We start from the raw sequence: 16,701 nt of genomic DNA, 5'->3' as shown, positions 1-16,701 counted from the left end.
ATGCCCGCAAACTTTTCGTAATGAATTTTAAGTGTATGCCAGATTTTTTGCACCACATTGCCCGGTGGCAGTGTCTGTGCGGATCTGTCTGCCCGATTGTCTGCCCGTCAGTCTTGGCACCGCTCCACACTCGCGGCAAGACCCCAACTTTATGGTGTTAATGAACTTTCCTGGGCCAAGTTGGGTTAAAAAGTGTTGGCTGTACTCATTACTTGGACCGGAGGGCCGCCGTTAAAGAAATGCAACTTGAATGTGAGACTGTTTCAATAAGAGAAGACGGCGGCGGTGAGGCCACCATCAATTTAATATGCGCACCATTTAACGCTCAGATTCCAGGGACTGGGCCTCCACCTGTGCGCGTAATTCCATCCGCAGTCGTCGGAGGAAAGGAATCCCCCGGAAGAATTATGGACAGTGCAATAAATCACACGAGCATCCCCACTCGCATCCACAGTGAACACTCACCGTCGAAGGCCGCGTTGATGTCCCGGATGTCGTAGCTGCAAACTGCCGATCCAATCAGGCCATTCGTATTCGTCGTGAAGGTGGCATAGAACTTGGTATCGTCCTTTGGCATCTTGTAGACCGACTGTATCTCGTTGAAGTAGAAGGGGAACTCGCTGGAGATGCTGCAGTTCATCCGGGCCTTCAGATAGGTCGCCCAGTTCTGGCTGATCATGTACTTGCCACCCCGGTCGTTTTTGCAAACGCGAGCCACCCTGGAGTAGACGGCCTTTCCGCAATTTATGTACTCCACGGCATGTTCGCGGAAGAAGAAGTATACGAATTCTCCAATCTCAAAGGAGCCCACAAAGTTGGGTTCTGAAAAGGTGAAAAAGATTTTATAATTTTAAATTGGTCCTTTGGGGTATAAGGCAGGCTGAACCTAAAAATGTTGATGGATAGAGGTTGAGTAATACATAACAAATTCGGGGGTGTCATACAAATCACTATGGTCTTAAAACTTTAAATGTGAGATTTGGTGTCTCAAAGTATGCAACAAAATATTCAAAGCTCAGAAGTACATGAATGCATTCAGAAATACGACTGTCCTTTATTCTCTGCATACTCTTTGGCAGTTAAAATGGCATTTTAAGTTGATTTAAAGAAAATAAAGAAGATTCTCTTAATAAAATATAACTAATAAAATATGATTTATTTTATTTTAAGATGAAGAAAGGTGTTGCTTTTGACAAAATGAAATATATGCACCCAAAACATTTCAGAAATTAATATATTAACTATTAAGGCTTACTTTCCATCAATTTATCGATTTTACTTAGTGTTACTTATGGCCACAACTTACTGTCCAACAGCTTGGAGTCGTATTTCACGGTTCTCTTGAAGTTGGCCTCCTTCCGTCCATTTGTCAGGTTGTACAGGTCCGAGCGGAATATGACGGAATCCGCCTTGGTGAACTCTGCATTCGTGCCGGCGTACTGCATTTATTTTGGGGAATCGGGTGAAAAGGACACAGACATACTTGGTTAGCGAAGGGAGACTGTTGATAAGGCTCGAACATCACGCATACGCCCAGTAAGCCAGGGCACGCACGCACACAATTACGCATAAAGTGTACGCACGTGCCCCCTCCTATCCACTGTGTATGTGTGTGTGTGGGTATGCCTTTTTGCTCTAATTTAATTTTAGCTGTTTTATTGCCGCCTTTCTCTGTTTTTGCCGTCTTTAAAATGTTCTTGCCCCGTCCCAAACACAACTTTGGCAACTTCCCTCTGCCGGCTTCCGTTGGCCCCGCTTTACTTTCGTAATTTTATTACAATTGACATTTTTCTTTTTATTTGTGCCTTCCTTTATCCTTACTTTTATTCCACTTCCGCTTTTCGGGTCGAACTTACCAGGGCGGGCAGGCCGAAGGGATTTCCGTTCTCCACATAGACGGCGGTTGAGTTGTCGGCAGGATCGTAGGGACACTTGCCAATGCCCAGACCCACGCCGGGCACGTACTGGGATCTGGGTAAATGTGTTAAGTTTGCCTGGGGGTGATTGAGGCATTTTGGGTGTGGGTGGGTTAAAGAGAGAGAGCAGAGTGAAAAGCGCATTAGTTGACTTTAATTTGGCCGCCCGCTGGGCTGAAATGAACTTCAAAAACTTGACTGACATTCACAATTAGGCACTTTGATGAGGTCGCCGGAAAATCCTATTTTCTCCTCTTTGAGAAAAAGGAATTTGTAATTTATGAGTGAAATTTATAACAGAAATCTTTAGTGATTTAAAAAAAGTTTAAGACTGTCTAGAAGTATGCAACAATATATTTATAATAGACCGTTTACAAACAGATTTTTAAAATCTTACCTTTCAATAGTAAGCAAGAATTCAGTTAATATTTAACAATCAATCATTAAAATTCAACACTTTAAAATGTTAGCTGTCTTAAAGTATTCAACGAAATATTGATTTTATATATGTAATATTTTAAACTGTTAATAATTTTTAGTTGCGTTCACGAAATTGATTTTAAAATATTACTTATAAGTGCTACTAATTGTAAAGTTCAGTTAGTACTTGGCATTCAATCAATAAAATGTACGGCTTATAAATCTCTAGTTAGTTTAAAACAAGTTTAGGGCTGTCTAAAAGTAAACAACAAAAATTTAATTTTTCAAAAGTTATTTTATAAACTTTTAAACTTGTTTTAGTTCCGTTTAAAATTAATCTTTAAACCTCACATTTCAAGAGTTATCAAGTGCAGTATTAGTCTTCGTTTTTTCCCTCGGCTTACTTACATTTATTACGTAATCCTTGGGGTTGTGGGCGTTGGTTCCGCAAACATATAGCTTCTGGCCATTGAAGTTCATCGGCTGGATGACCCTTATGTGATTGCGGCATTCCACCTTCTTGTCAAGCGCCAGAAAATGCAATTGCGTTCGATTTGGTTTTTTGTTTTGTGTAATTGTAATAAATGTTAGAAAATAATAGTCGTAAGGAAATCATACGGCGGTTTTTGTGGGTTTGTGGTTGTCGAAATGCAAATGGAAATAAAATGGGCAGGGCCGTGGCATGAGTTAAGTTCACAAATTCGTTGATATTAAAGGACAATTTTGCACATGCTTCAAACGGGGACTAAAAGGTCAGTGAAAAATCCAGAGAAACTCACCTCCCGCTTGCCCTTGGACACACAATTCAGGATATCCGATCCGGTGGGCTCCAATATGAGGACATCGCGCTGCAAGAATGAGAAATGGCATTGGGTTTAAATTTATGTGTGCCAAGTTTATTGAAAGCGTGCTGGAATGCGATGCCAGGGATGTTCAACCGAGAGCACGCGCCAGAATTTTTGGTACACTCGCATGTCGCGTTTTTATTTTCTGTATGTGGCTCACGTTGGACATTTGTTTATTTAATTCGATTCGCTTTTTTGTCAAGCATTGAATCTCCTCTCGAAGTTTGTATTGCTGCAAATACTTTTGCCTAAGTGAAAGCCACAAATCAATGGCGGGGGCGAAAAAAGCCATCGACTGACAATTTTTATGCCTGACATATAGACACAATATCCGGTGGCTCTGTGGATGCACTTGCCACTTTTATTTCCACTTGCCCGGAGTGTCAGTCCCTTTTGGCCGGGCTCTAAGTGCTGGGACTCGACTTGAAATGGTATTCCCTTCCTTTTGGCCAACGCTCGCACAGAAGTCAGCACAAATAATTGCTGTTAAAAGCATTTGCTACGTCTCAGGAGGTGGCGATAGTGCACTGGGCTGCAGCTTACAAGGACGAAAAAACTGGCGGAAAATGGTCGAAAGGACGAACCGAGGCGGATATTGATAGTTGAAGATGGAATCATTAAAGAGCAATTGCGAGCTGTCAGTGACAAGTTGGTCACTCACAAATGCAAGGGTGGTTGGTCGAGGGGGTGGGTCTTTAAGGAACTCGGTCCTTGAGCTGTCACGAGGCCATGAATTCATCGATTTTAATATTCGATATTGGGTGTAGCCCGGAAATGCATATAAAACAGGAGGTTTTTATGTACTTATTTGTTAAAGCTGTTCTTAAATTACAAGGGAATTTATTCTTGAAAACTGTATTTTCATTTCTAATACCTTTGTTAAAATAAATCGAGAGTTTTAAGGAAGTAGCTTTTGAAATTTAAAATTTCTTATAAAGATGTATAAAAGTATGCTACAATAAAGTAGCGCTTAAAAGTTAGAGAAGTATGCTGAAAATACATATGCTAAAGGAGTCTTAATATAAATTTTTATCATAATGCTGTATTTAATATGGTGTTCATTTTCAGAAACTAAAATTCCCATTCAAATAGCTTTGTCAAAATCAATAGAAAGAAAGCTCTTGATATTACAAATCTCTCATAAAAGTGTATAAAAGTATGCTACGATTACTTTACGAATATGTGTAAAAGTTTGAGGATGATGCTGCATTACCCACAGCATACTTTTAGGTAGCTGAAGAAATATTTGTGTTTTCTGATCTATAGTTTTGTATTACTTACTTAAAGTGTTAGGGGGCTTAAAACTATCTGTAGCAATATTAAACCTATTTATTATCTTACCTCGCAAATCGATTGACTGATGTTGCGCAGATTTAGCCGAAATATGCGATCCCTGGAAGAGAAAGGGCAATGAAAATGAAATGAATTAGCATGGTGAGGAGGAAAACTTTGTCAACCCCGTGGCACTCGGGTTAATCCCGACTCGTGCCCCCTCCTGCGACAAGTTAATGCCACACCAGTGGCCAGCTGTCTGGCCCCGGTAAACTTGGGCTCATTGACATTTTTTCAGGCTTTCTTCTGGTTTGAAAAATCGTTGTCGGTGCGCACACACCTGCTGTGCAGCAGTGTGCTGCCAGCCTGCCAGCGTACTTATTGCAGTCAGTGTGCCCTGATTGATTGATATGTCGAATGTGGCAATATTGCCAACGAGACAGACACAACTTTAAGCGCTGCCAGGGCTGCCAGGCAGCCCATCCGCCCATCTTCCATTTTCCGGCCACTCGAAACTTTTGCGGCGCCCCGGGAAAACAAAAGGAAAACGCAAAGGGCAGCGGCGACGGTCTAAAGTGTGTTTTATGTAGTTACTGCCAGAGTTTTTGGTAGCTTTCCCCCGACAACTGCCAGACCATTAATCTTCATTTCCCTGCCGGCTTTCTAGGAGCCCGGCAATCGCTGACGAGAGCCGCCAGCTGTGGTTGCGTGGGGTCGTCGGTGGATCGGCGGTTCGGTGGCTCGGTGGTTCGTTGGTTCGTTGGTTCGCTGGTGCCTCTCAAGTCAAGTGGTAATTTTGGTTACTTTGTTTGCCAGCATTTAGGCGTCCCTGCCCCTGGTTTCTTGGGTTTTTACCAACTCCCCCGAAGCCGCAAAACTGTGAAAATGCGGCCGTGTTCAACTTGCCGCAGACAAATGAGCAGACGGGTGCGCTCCCTGTCAAATTGCAGAACCCCCAGACTTTGCCCCTCGTCGGTGGCATTAATTCATAATTATGTATGCCGACAGTGTGGCCAAGAGCCCAGGAAAAATGAAATATGCAGCCCCAAATGCGTTCGGCTTGCCAAATAGGGGGCTGTCTCAAGCGGAACTTTCTAATTGTCTGCGACCGGAAAAGAAAGTTTACTGAAAATTATGCCATATTTTGCCACATTAAAGGGGTCTTGTGAAGCCCTAAATATTTATTACGGTCTTATAATTAATAACTATTTATATAAATAGTTAATTGCCTAGTTTCAAGGTGAATGGAAGTCCTTAAACCATTAAAAATGATTTATGCTGATTTATTGTTAGGACCACTTTGAATCCTATACACGATAAAACCCTAATAGCCCACTTTAATAATCGCATGGTAAATTTATTAAGAACCTCTTACTCTTAAAAATTGCTCTCAAATCGAAAATGAGAGGAAAGGGCGAGATGGCGCCTAAACATGCTCTGGGAAAGAGCGAGACAACTATACTATAAATTCTCTGAAATAGGAAAAGAGAGCAAAAAGCAAGATGGCGAACATAACAAAGTGATACGCCCGTATCAAGATAGAATTGATCCTGAATTTTACCAAAATGATCGTCATATCATATCAATATTTTTCCTGTGTATAAAAATAGAATCCCCTGAAACCCGAGTTATACTTACATGGCTCCCACATAAAGCGCATTGTTGTTCTCATCCATATAGAAGGTCTTGTAATGCAGCGGCCCGCAACTGAAGTCCTTGACATGTTCTGCAAAAAGATGAAGAGAAGACAAGATTGAGTATACGCACCGTGTACATTGATTAACAAAAGTTGAGGCAGTTAATTAATGCCTAATGAAACTGTCAGCGGCAGTTAGGATAGGGCCAAAAACGAAATGAACTAATTAAACTATTATAATTTCGGCTCAACAAACACAAAGTTAATTTATGGGGGCCAGGGTAAATAAAACACAGCCGGAGGACAGACTTCTCGTCCATGTCCTTGCACATTTGACACTGACAGTGTCACGTACTCCTGCCAGCGATGTCACGTGCTCAGAGAAGGAGTCCTGGAATCCTGGAGTCCTGAGTCCCCATTCCGAACCCCAAAAAACACAAGTCGAAAAAGTTGCACCGCTGTCAATGTCATTAACAAAAGATTGAGGCATTTAGCTGAAATTTTTACGACATTAAGTTGTCAACTAATTTGGCACAATTAGTGAAACAACAACAGGAACACAGTGCACAAGCAAACACACACCCGAGCAAACAAAAGGACAGTGTGCAAGGACAACTTTTTATTTTTGGGCCAAAGCCCGAGCAAATCCTTTGATGGCCGCGCTAAGAGTCATTTGTGCTGACTTGGCCCGCTCCTCGTCCTTCGTCCTTTGTACTGGTCATTGACAACCCTAATGGCAGGCCAACAACAATAGCAGTTACAAAAGTGATTTCCATAATAATGCATAATGAGTGATAGATACGGAACTGCCTGTGACCTCATGCAAATTAGCCCTCTTTTGGCACAATTGCCCCCGAAAATTTCGGCAGTTTTGTTTTGCTTTCCAAGTAAAAATTATTCTTTTTGTGGTAATGGCTGTCCTATCTAGATTGTACTATTTCTAGGGCACTAAGTGCCCCAGTGAAATAAGAAAGTTCCAGTCTTTTTCTTTAATTATTTAATGTATGATTAAACTTACCCCCATTATCTACAATTCAGTAGTATTACCTAAAAGGAGTTTTCGTTTTTTTTCTTGTTTTGGTAATATTTTCTTAAATGTATATAATGTAAAAACAGAAGGTATTTTACAAAGAATGTACCAAGCACCAAAAGAGGCTTTGATCCCAATATCATTTTATCCCTTAACACTTAAATATTTCAAACTTTAGCCAAATTTTAGTTGCCTTAAGATGAGTTTCTTTAGAATATTGAACTTTGGTGTAACACGACGGACTTCGATGTCAAAAACAGAACACCCATCAAGATCTGATGGGAATCCAAATTTAATAAGAACTCGTGCTGCCTCAACACATGACACCATACGAGTTCCCATAGAGGTGGTTCTTTCCGAGAAGTATAATAAGGTAAGGTATGGTATCTATAATCACAGAGTTATAACAATAGAACTCGATAGGCTTTGGCATTTACATTAGAAGAGCGCCAGCGATTGTGCATCCATGGCTTAATGCCGGCCTGCGTTCGGTCTTATGAAGAACAGATGTTGGGCATCGAGACGAACTTTCATTCCTTCCAAACGAATGTGGGGAGATATCGTTACTTGAGGGCCCTGCGCCAGGGTTACGAAAGGCTGTACTTCCAGTTTGTGTCCAAGAATATTAAAATAGTGCTGCCCATTATCTACACACCCACCGTGGGCTTGGCCTGCACCATTTATGGAATGTTGTACAGGGGAATATCTGGACTCCACATCACCAAACACGATCGAGGACATATGAAGCAGATCCTGTCCAACTGGCCTATGCGGAGCACGGTAAAAGCCATTTGTGTGACCGATGGTGAACGTATTTTGGGATTGGGCGACTTGGGAGCCAATGGTATGGGAATTTCGGTGGGAAAAATGGAACTCTACACGGCTCTGGCAGGGATTCCACCCAGTAAGCTGATGCCAGTCTGCCTGGATGTGGGCACCAATAACAAAACGCTCCACGAGGATCCGTTGTATATTGGTCTTCGGGATGAGCGTTTGAAAGGCGATGAGTACGTGTGCTTTGTGGATGAGTTCATGGAGGCAGTGGTACAGACCTTTGGCCAACAGACCCTCATCCACTTCGAGGACTTTGCCACGCCCAATGCCTTTATGTTTCTGAATAGATATAGGAACTGCTATTGCCATTTCAACGATGATATCCAAGGAACTGCCTCTGTGGGTCTGGGAGGATTACTCGGAATCCAGCGGATAACCAAGAAGCCGCTGGAGGAGCACGTCATCCTCTTTGCCGGAGCAGGAAGTGCTGTCATGGGTATTCTTTACCTGCTTAAAACGGAACTGATATCCCGAGGTCTCTCTGAGGAAGAAGCCGTCAAGAATATATATATCTACGACCAAGAAGGTGCTTTGACCACCAGAAGAAAGAACATTCCGGAAAATCTCATAGTGTTCGCCAAGGATATGAAGAAAATCAAGTCCCTGGAAAAGCTTGTGGAGGCAGTTAAGCCTTCTATTATAATGGGTGCAACCTCTTCAGCAGGACTTTTCTCGGAGAAAATAATAAGATCCATGACTGCTAATCACGAGCGACCCGGCATCTTTGCTTTTTCCAATCCGACCGCAAAATCCGAGTGCACTGCTGAACAGGCCTACCAATATTCAGATGTAAGTGTTTCGGATGGAAATGGTATATCATAATTGTAATTTTATTTTTTGTAGGGAAAGGCTATTTTTTCAGCCGGTTCCCCCTTTCCGCCAGTGGAGTTCAATGGGAAAAGGCTCACTCCCGGTCAGGCCAATAACTGTTTTGCATTTCCCGGCGTGGTTTTGGGCACAATGGCAGTTATGGCCGAAAGTATGCCTGACGAAATCTTCCTTTTGGCCGCCCACATGCTATCGAAATTCCCAACTGACGAGGAAGTAGAGGGAGGTCGTATCTATCCATTGGTAGATCAGGCCAAAGATGTGGCTTATAAAATTGGTGTTGCGGTGGCCAAGTATCTGATAGATAATGGTAATGTTAAGACACCGGATTATCCGAATGGATATCTTGTAATCTACCATTTATACTTCTGTTAAAACCCCTAAAATAAATAGGTTTCGCCAAGCGCTCTCTAGAATCAGATGACGTCGAGGATTATATCTTAAAGAATTCTTATGAACTGGAGTATGGAAGTGCTTTGGCCGAGACTTGGAAATACCCTAAGATGAAACCGCATCCAAGTATTGCGGCCTTTGAAAAGAAACTTCCTAAGAAGAAGTAGGCGTTAATCAGTTGAAAATGTGAAGTGTCCCTTATTTGGTCACCATTTTAAAATTTTCAAATGACAAAGTATATATTTAAATTGTGAGTTAGATTATAGAAGTTTTATACATGGACTTTCGCCGGCTGCATCCACTTTTGCGACTCTCAGCGCGACCACTTTTGAGTTTTTGCAGAGGGGTCAATATATATGATGACGAAATGGATCAAATAGCACGACCCGATTGGCATCTTATTATGGATGGGAAGTATAATAAGGTAGAAGTTATACTTAGTTCTATAACAATTTTATAATGCAAATATTTTTGAATAGGGTCTCGCGTTCACCATTAAGGAGCGACAGCGTTTGGGCATTATGGGGTTAATGCCCTGCTCCGTGCGCTCCATTGAGGATCAGATGGAGGCGGCCAGGACGAATTTCGAGGCCAGACCCTCGGACATCAGCAGGTTCACCTATCTGAGTGCCGTCCACCATCGCCACAGACGACTGTACTATCGGTTTATCAGGGAGAATATCGAGAGGGTGCTGCCCATAGTTTACACCCCCACAGTGGGTGATGTGGTGGCCACCTATGGACTGAACTTTCAGCATGCCACCAGCTTGTTCATCAGCATCCACGACAAGGGTCACATCCGGGATCTGATGCACAATTGGATTGATGATGGGGTGCGGGCCATTTGTGTGACGGATGGAGGAAGGGTCCTGGGCCTGGGCGATATGGGAGCCAATGCAATGGGCATTAGTCTGGGCAAGATGATCCTCTACACGGCACTGGGTGGCCTTCCGCCCAGCACTTTGATGCCAGTTTGCCTGGACGTGGGCACCGATAATCAGTCTTTGCTCCAGGATCCCCTTTACGTAGGCTCCCGCATTCCGAGGGTCAAAGGTCCCGAGTACGAGGAATTGGTGGAGGAATTCATGCAGGCGGCGGTGAAATGTTTTGGACACACAGTCTTCATCCATTTCGAGGACTTTGCCACACCGAACGCTTTGAAGTTCCTGGATAAATATCAGTACAAGTACTGTTGCTTCAACGATGACATCCAGGGAACCGGGGCCACTGGACTGGCTGCCTTCATCAATGTGGAAAGGATCACGGGCCTCAAGCTGGAGGACACAGTTTTCGTTTTCGTGGGAGCTGGAAGTGCGGCCCTGGGAATCGCTAATATGTTGGTCATGGAACTGGAGGAGCGTGGTATTTCCTACGAGGAGGCCACCAAAAATATCTACCTGATGGATGCCGATGGCTTGTTAACCTGCGAGAGTCCAAATGCACCGGAGCAGGCAAAACGGTTTGTTAAGCCCATGGAGCCCGTCAAGGATCTATTGGCGGTGTTGGAGAAATTGAAGCCCTCAGTCCTGGTTGGAGCCACTGGCATTGGTGGACTCTTCAATGAGCAGGTCCTGAAGACCATGGCCAAAAACCACGAGCGTCCAGCTGTTTTTGCCCTCTCGAATCCCACCACCAACTCGGAATGCACCGCCGAACAGGCCTTTACATACACTGAGGTGGGACTCTGTTATATTTTCAGGTTCCTTAAATTCTATATCTTATTTTCCCCAAAGGGTCGCGTTCTCTTTGGATCCGGATCGCCCTTTCCGCCAGTGGTGATCAATGGTAAGAGGTATACCCCCGCCCAGGCCAACAACTGTCTGACTTTTCCGGGCATCGCTTTGGCTGCCATTACCGCGAAGGCCCGATATCTTCCCAATTCTGTGTTTTCCGTGGTGTCACACGAACTGGCCAGGAACACCACCCAGGAGCAATTGGATGCAGGAACCCTGTTTCCGGCCATCAAGGATGCCAGCAAGGTGGCTTTTAATGTGGGCGTGGCATTGGCTCAATATCTTTTTGATAATGGTAAGATATATTCAGAGGTATAAGTCTTTAAGTCTATTCTTCACCCTTAAAAGTTAGTAACGAAGAAACTGGGTTATAGAATACCTTTAATGAGCATATGTACTTCTTATATCTAAACTCTGTATGAGTCGTATAAGTTTTACTGGAATTATAAAGTATGTAAGTTCACGAAATTTATTCTATACCTTAAACACCCGTAACTTAAACTTTTTGGGAAGGAACCTTGAAGAAAGTCTCAGTTACGGAAGATGATAAATACCCTTTAAAGTTTTACACTAAAAATATATGATAAAATACTATAGGTAGGTGTTAGACCACAAACACGTATAAAAACTTAGAATTGACTACTTTTAGTTTAACATGCGGATGAAAAACCAACCCTTAAATGGGAAAACTAAAATTATATGATGTGTTTCCCGTAGTTCCCTTACATTTTTGAAGTCAATAGATATTTAGTACAATACTTTCGATCACCTTCTCAAAAGGTTTAATACCTTTAGGAATTTTAAAGATTTTTTTTCTTTACGAAAATATAAATTTTAAGTCTTCAACAAGGTTGCCACCTAATGTCCTTTGTTTACCATGTTCCCCCAGATCTTTCGAATATTTACCCCAAGCCCGATGATGTTTGTGAGTTTGTGAAGAAGTCCCTGTACACGTTTGAGTACCAAAACTCGCTGCCAGCCACCTGGGATTATCCCGAACAACCGCCAACGCCGCCGGCGAAAACTCAACCCGAAATTGATCCCCAGGAGAAGAAGAAAAAGGAGTAAACTTAGCAGGGATTTATCCCAGGAACTACTGACCTGGTTTTTTGCTGTGAATAAAACCCAGGGTAATTAGTGGGAAATAGAAGACGGCACAGGACTAAATACACATACACTGCAAGCACACACACACAAACTGGCACGATAAATGCCCGACATTTTAACGTTATTATTGTCCTGTCAACGGGAAGCCAGTTGACATGCTCGTGCGCCTGTGTGTGTGTGAGTATCCTGCTGATTTGCATATAAAATAGGACGAAATGTCTGCTCACCAAAAATGTCAATCAATTTCTTTCTTTGCCTCCTTTGGCCTCCTTTTTTCACTTTTTTTAGAGAGCAGAGAGACGAGAACGTGCATGCATTAAAAAGCAATTGGTGTTAAAAGAGCAGTCAGGCGGCAGTCGCACGTTGTCTGGCTGTCTATCAGTTTGGCATTGGCATGTGCCACGCCCCTCCCGACCTCCGCCCCCTTGGCTTTCCCTACGAGAAAACAGAGAGAGAGAGCTTTCCCCGGGAAACTCCGCCACGAAGAAGAAGCCTCGGCAAAATGGAAGCAACAGAAATGCGAAATCATTTCCCTCGACTGACAGCTGTCAAAATATTTGCTCTCCTTCGATGGCTGCGTGTGTCCTTGTCCTCTGTAAATTTCATTTTAATATTCATTACTTCACACTTAACACTCGGAAAAGCCCTATGGTGACCACATTCGGTTCTTTAACCCATGGCTGTCCTGAGGGTAAAACTTAAAGGACCGCTGGCTTAAAGTACAGATCTTAAGAGAAGATGGTCGGTTTCGTCACGGTTAGCCTGGCTTATGGAATTTAATTGGCCATAAAAATGTATGCGGCTTGTTGAACGTGGCAAACTGTGGCCGTAAATCGTAAATTTCCCTCTTTCCCCATTTTCGCATCGATTTACTCCCCACGATAAGGCTCTAAATTTAAATGCCAGCGGCAAAGGTTAAGGGTTTTCTCTGTTTTTTTCGTCTGGGATAAAGATTATATGATGCGTCAGCATATAAATTATAGGTCGGATAAGCCAGATAAAAGGCAGCTAAACAAAGTCAGTCCTTAAACTTAAGGATTTTATGTTTTATGTTTATAAGCACGTTTTACTTGGTTATAAAAGTTTTCTAAAATGACAAATATATGTGGCAAAGGGCAATGAATTACATGGGAATGCCCAATAAAAAATATTGAAGGCTTAACTGTTGAACAGCTTAAATATTTATATGAAATTCAGTCAATTGACCAAACAATATTGGTTTTGTGTTTTCTTTTTAAGGGAAATTATAATAATTGTTTTGCAGGGCATCGTTTATAAAAGGCGCAAGTAAATAGTGAAGGCTGAGCTTTAAATTATTTATTTCTGCATTTCTTATGGAAAGAAAACATACATTTGAATACGTTAAATTTTTTTTTTGACATGGACTTGACAGTGTTAATAGAAGGTAAAAGTAAATATTATAACAAGTTTATTTTTTACATGAGCTCACAATATTTATTTTCGGGTTTCATCAGGCAGAAAAAACCTGTATTTGATTGCATTAAATGCTTTCTTAGTAATCATTTTCCTCTTTGCGGTTAATTGAAGTCTTTTTCGAGGCCGATATTTGAATTGGCCTGGCCTAAGCCTCGGTGCTATCTATCTGGCCAAGTCTGAGCCGCAAATGGGTCAGCAGTTGGGGGCCAAAGCCAAAGCCAAAGCTCACTTGACTGTGCTCAGTCGATAAGTAGCCCCAATAAACACAAAAGTCTACTCAGCCTTTGGACTCTGTTGCTGTTGGCCGACCGCTACTTCATCTTTTTGAAGATTTTCATTTATCTGCTGGCCGAGATAAAAAACAGGCAGCTGGGCAAGAAGGCCAAAAGAAAAATGCGCCCAAAAGCAAGGCAACCGAAAGAAGGCGGCACTTAAATCCATTTAAGCGAATTTTTCAAGCATTAAATTTGCGTTTACGTTACGTATACTTAACTTCCAATGGCAACGGCAAATGCTATAGCATCCTTATAAGGATGTGGGGATGCCAAGGATTCCGGGGGGAGGGGAACGAAGGACTAAGGACGAAACTCTGAGGCTGGCAGCAGGTAAATGAAAAATTTGCCTCCGTTTTTCGTGGAGCGCGGCGTCCAAATGTATTTCGCATCATTTGTCTTAGCCAGGCCAAGGATCTCCCTACCCATCTGTAACCACCTATCCACCCACACATGTACGGATCCAGAAAACACCTGCCCTTGCATATGGTCACAGTTTTCACACTCCCCATATGAAAATGTAGGTTTTTTCTGTGCCTCTTTCCACTACCCAGTAAACAGTTTTGTTTGGCTGCTACTTCCATTGTTGTGTTTTTGCGGTCATGTAAATGCCCTGCCACGCCCACCTACCACCACCTACGCCCCCGCCCCCGCCTACTTTTGTTGTTATTGTGAAGCATTTTTTCTTATCTCCACTTTGCATGCCGCACAGTGTTTTTCCCCCCAGTTTTCTTTCTTTTTTCCAGACGAACTGAGTCAGCACTTAATTTTTATTTGATTCTGTCTCAGTTGCGTTGCGGCTGCTTGACTTGGCTTCACTCTACTTCACTTTTCCGTAGATTGAAGTCGAGTGCCGGGGAGTGCGTAATTTTTTATGGCGTTAATTTAACAATGATTGGCTTTCGGCAGCCAAAGGAAAAAGAACCTGTACTGCTTTGTCAGTTCTTAAAATTAAACATTCCTGAGGACCCCGTTTCTGTTGAGTAATTTCTAGCTACTGGAAAATAAACTAGAAATCTATCGATGCTGATGAGAATACAATTTCAGGGCTATTGAATTTTCCTATAAATCCTAATAAACCTTCTTATTTAGTACATAATACACCTAGTTCTAAATCATCAAAACATTTCTTCGAAAATAAACCAAATTTTCTACGTGTGTACTAGTTAGTTTTCCGGATCGGGAAATGTAAGTCTCGGGTCTTGGCCATGCATCAAGCTTATCTCGCTTCCAGCAGCAGGAACTGTCGCACAAATCTCGAAGCCATTTGCCAATGTCCTGAGCCACCTGCCCACCCGTTACATATAAATATGTGTTCGATATTTAACAGCTTCCAGTCGAATGCTCCTGCCAAAGGGACAAGAGACGGCTTGGTGGCGATGCAGACGAGACATATGTATGCAAAGTGAACTGCGGCCGGTGTTGGCCAGGCTTAAATTTGGCTCTGGCTTTGGGGCAAGTTTGTTCAGGGAGCCCGTGAGCGGGCCAAGTACAAATAGTAGCAGCACTGGGGAAAATGTCATGGAAGTTGGTGAAATATTTGGAAAATAGGGATGGAAATATGCTAGGAAAATAATATTATTATTATTACTGACGGAAAAATCTCTTTGGATTGCCCTCTTATGAAGATCATTACAAGTGTGTCCAGAGTTAAGTCCGAAGAGATTCCTGTGTCATTACTATTTATAACTTTTTAGTTCTTAGATGATATATCATATGATGTTATCTATATACAGAGAAAAGCTTGACTAGGTGAGATGTTTTGGTATTTTAAATAGGACATATTTAAAATTACGCCAATTTATTTATATTATACCATTTTAGAAAATAATCTTAGAGAAAGCTAAAAAATATGTTATACTGACCCATATAGGTATTATTATTAAAAATCCCATTTTAGTAAGAACATTTGATTCCAAGCAATGATATTTTAAGCTTTACGTGATGATCTGTAGCCAGATTTCATATGAAAAATCGGTTGTAAGTGTAAGGATATACTAGGCGAATTCAAGATATACTGCCATAATTCTATTAAAAGGCTAAGAAAATTAATACCACTAAGTAGGTAGCCAGTATATTAACGATAATGCACCATATTGTAGTTTTTTGTTCGGTGTGTGCTGTAAAAATCCAATAAGGTAAACGGCAAACAGCCTGCGATGGCACTGAGTGCGAGTGTGTGTGTTTGCGAAAGCACCTGGCATTTGTGTTGAGCACGTTCGTACCTTATGTGGGATTTAGTTTAGACTTCATTTTACTGCGCTGCGCTTTTGGTTTCATTCCGTGTGTCTCTTCTGGCCCTTTATCTCTCTCTTCTGGCCCTTCTTTATGCCAGTTTATGATGGCAGAGCCGTAAAAAAGAGAGAAAGAAATTGGGCAAGGCGCGGAGAAAGGAGGAGAAAGCGCGCGCGGCGGCGGCGACGACACAGAAGTGTGTGGTACATACAGTAGGGCATACTATATAGAATAGTAAAAATAAAGCCATAGACATGGCTGGCACCGGCACTTGAGGCCCCTGCAGGCTGTCCAGGACCCTCCGATGTCCCGGGAAAGCTAGACAATGCCGTAATCTAGCAGCACAAACGTGCAATTCTCCGCTGGCCGTAAATGCGGTCGGGCACACAGTACGTATGTGTGTTCTTTTTTTCTTGCACACTCTCGACACGAAATGGCGTGGGAATATATTACAAGTTGGTTTACAAGGGAAGTATGTCAGTGGCTTCGGGAGCAGCGAGCTGCAGAGTCCTTAAACTTCAATTTTTAAAGCCAAATCCCCGGGGATGCCGAAACTGGTCAGAAATCGAGGCAACATAATTCAGCGGATGAGTTTTACGACTTCATCGGAAGCTGCATGTTGCAACAACTGCAGCAGCAGTAGCAGCAGCATCGAGAGGAAACATTAGCAAGTCTAGACACCTACGTCATGCGTCAGCAACACTGGCAAAAGCTGCCGAAAAAACGTGCAGCAGGACGAAAAG

General features: G+C 42.5%; 3 protein-coding genes across 8 annotated transcripts in view; 2 read left to right on the top strand and 1 right to left on the bottom strand.

Annotated features, from left to right (window-relative positions):
• The window catches only part of Sema2b (Semaphorin 2b), a 51,954-nt gene that overhangs the window by 7,574 nt on the left and 27,679 nt on the right, over window positions 1-16,701 (bottom strand). For 3 of the 4 annotated variants that reach the window (XR_010653474.2, XR_001767459.4, XM_017074109.4), the window contains exons 3-9: window positions 6,092-6,179; window positions 4,523-4,574; window positions 3,116-3,184; window positions 2,745-2,855; window positions 1,857-1,994; window positions 1,307-1,439; window positions 466-822 (exon numbers count right to left, since the gene is read on the bottom strand). Coding sequence is in view for 2 of the 4 variants with exons in the window: in XM_017074109.4 (XP_016929598.1) it covers window positions 466-822; window positions 1,307-1,439; window positions 1,857-1,994; window positions 2,745-2,855; window positions 3,116-3,184; window positions 4,523-4,574; window positions 6,092-6,179 (948 nt within the window). In the remaining 2 variants the exon portion in view is untranslated. The remainder of the gene's footprint in view (window positions 1-465; window positions 823-1,306; window positions 1,440-1,856; window positions 1,995-2,744; window positions 2,856-3,115; window positions 3,185-4,522; window positions 4,575-6,091; window positions 6,180-16,701) is intronic. The other variant, XM_036813271.3, reaches the window with a different exon arrangement.
• Menl-1 (Malic enzyme like-1) lies at window positions 7,247-9,341 on the top strand. Its single transcript, XM_017074110.4, has 4 exons — window positions 7,247-7,492; window positions 7,543-8,742; window positions 8,797-9,091; window positions 9,175-9,341. Exons 1-4 carry the CDS (start codon window positions 7,319-7,321, stop codon window positions 9,339-9,341), a joined length of 1,836 nt encoding a protein of 611 aa, XP_016929599.2. The 5' UTR covers window positions 7,247-7,318.
• Menl-2 (Malic enzyme like-2) lies at window positions 9,452-13,176 on the top strand. 3 transcript variants are annotated; one of them, XR_010653607.2, is made up of 5 exons: window positions 9,452-9,598; window positions 9,654-10,850; window positions 10,908-11,202; window positions 11,797-12,037; window positions 12,303-13,176. XR_010653607.2 is itself a non-coding variant. In XM_017074111.4 (4 exons), the coding sequence occupies exons 1-4, from the start codon at window positions 9,452-9,454 to the stop codon at window positions 11,973-11,975; spliced, it is 1,818 nt and encodes a 605-aa protein (XP_016929600.2). In that variant the 3' UTR covers window positions 11,976-12,253. The 3 variants fall into 3 exon arrangements, 1 of the variants encoding a protein (XP_016929600.2); XR_010653606.2 differs by having other exon boundaries at window positions 11,797-12,191; XM_017074111.4 differs by lacking the exon at window positions 12,303-13,176 and having other exon boundaries at window positions 11,797-12,253.

The sequence above is a fragment of the Drosophila suzukii genome, chromosome 2R, assembly GCF_043229965.1.
Source record: "Drosophila suzukii chromosome 2R, CBGP_Dsuzu_IsoJpt1.0, whole genome shotgun sequence".
Lineage (NCBI taxonomy): Eukaryota > Metazoa > Arthropoda > Insecta > Diptera > Drosophilidae > Drosophila > Drosophila suzukii.
This window is presented reverse-complemented; position numbering and strand designations above follow the sequence as displayed.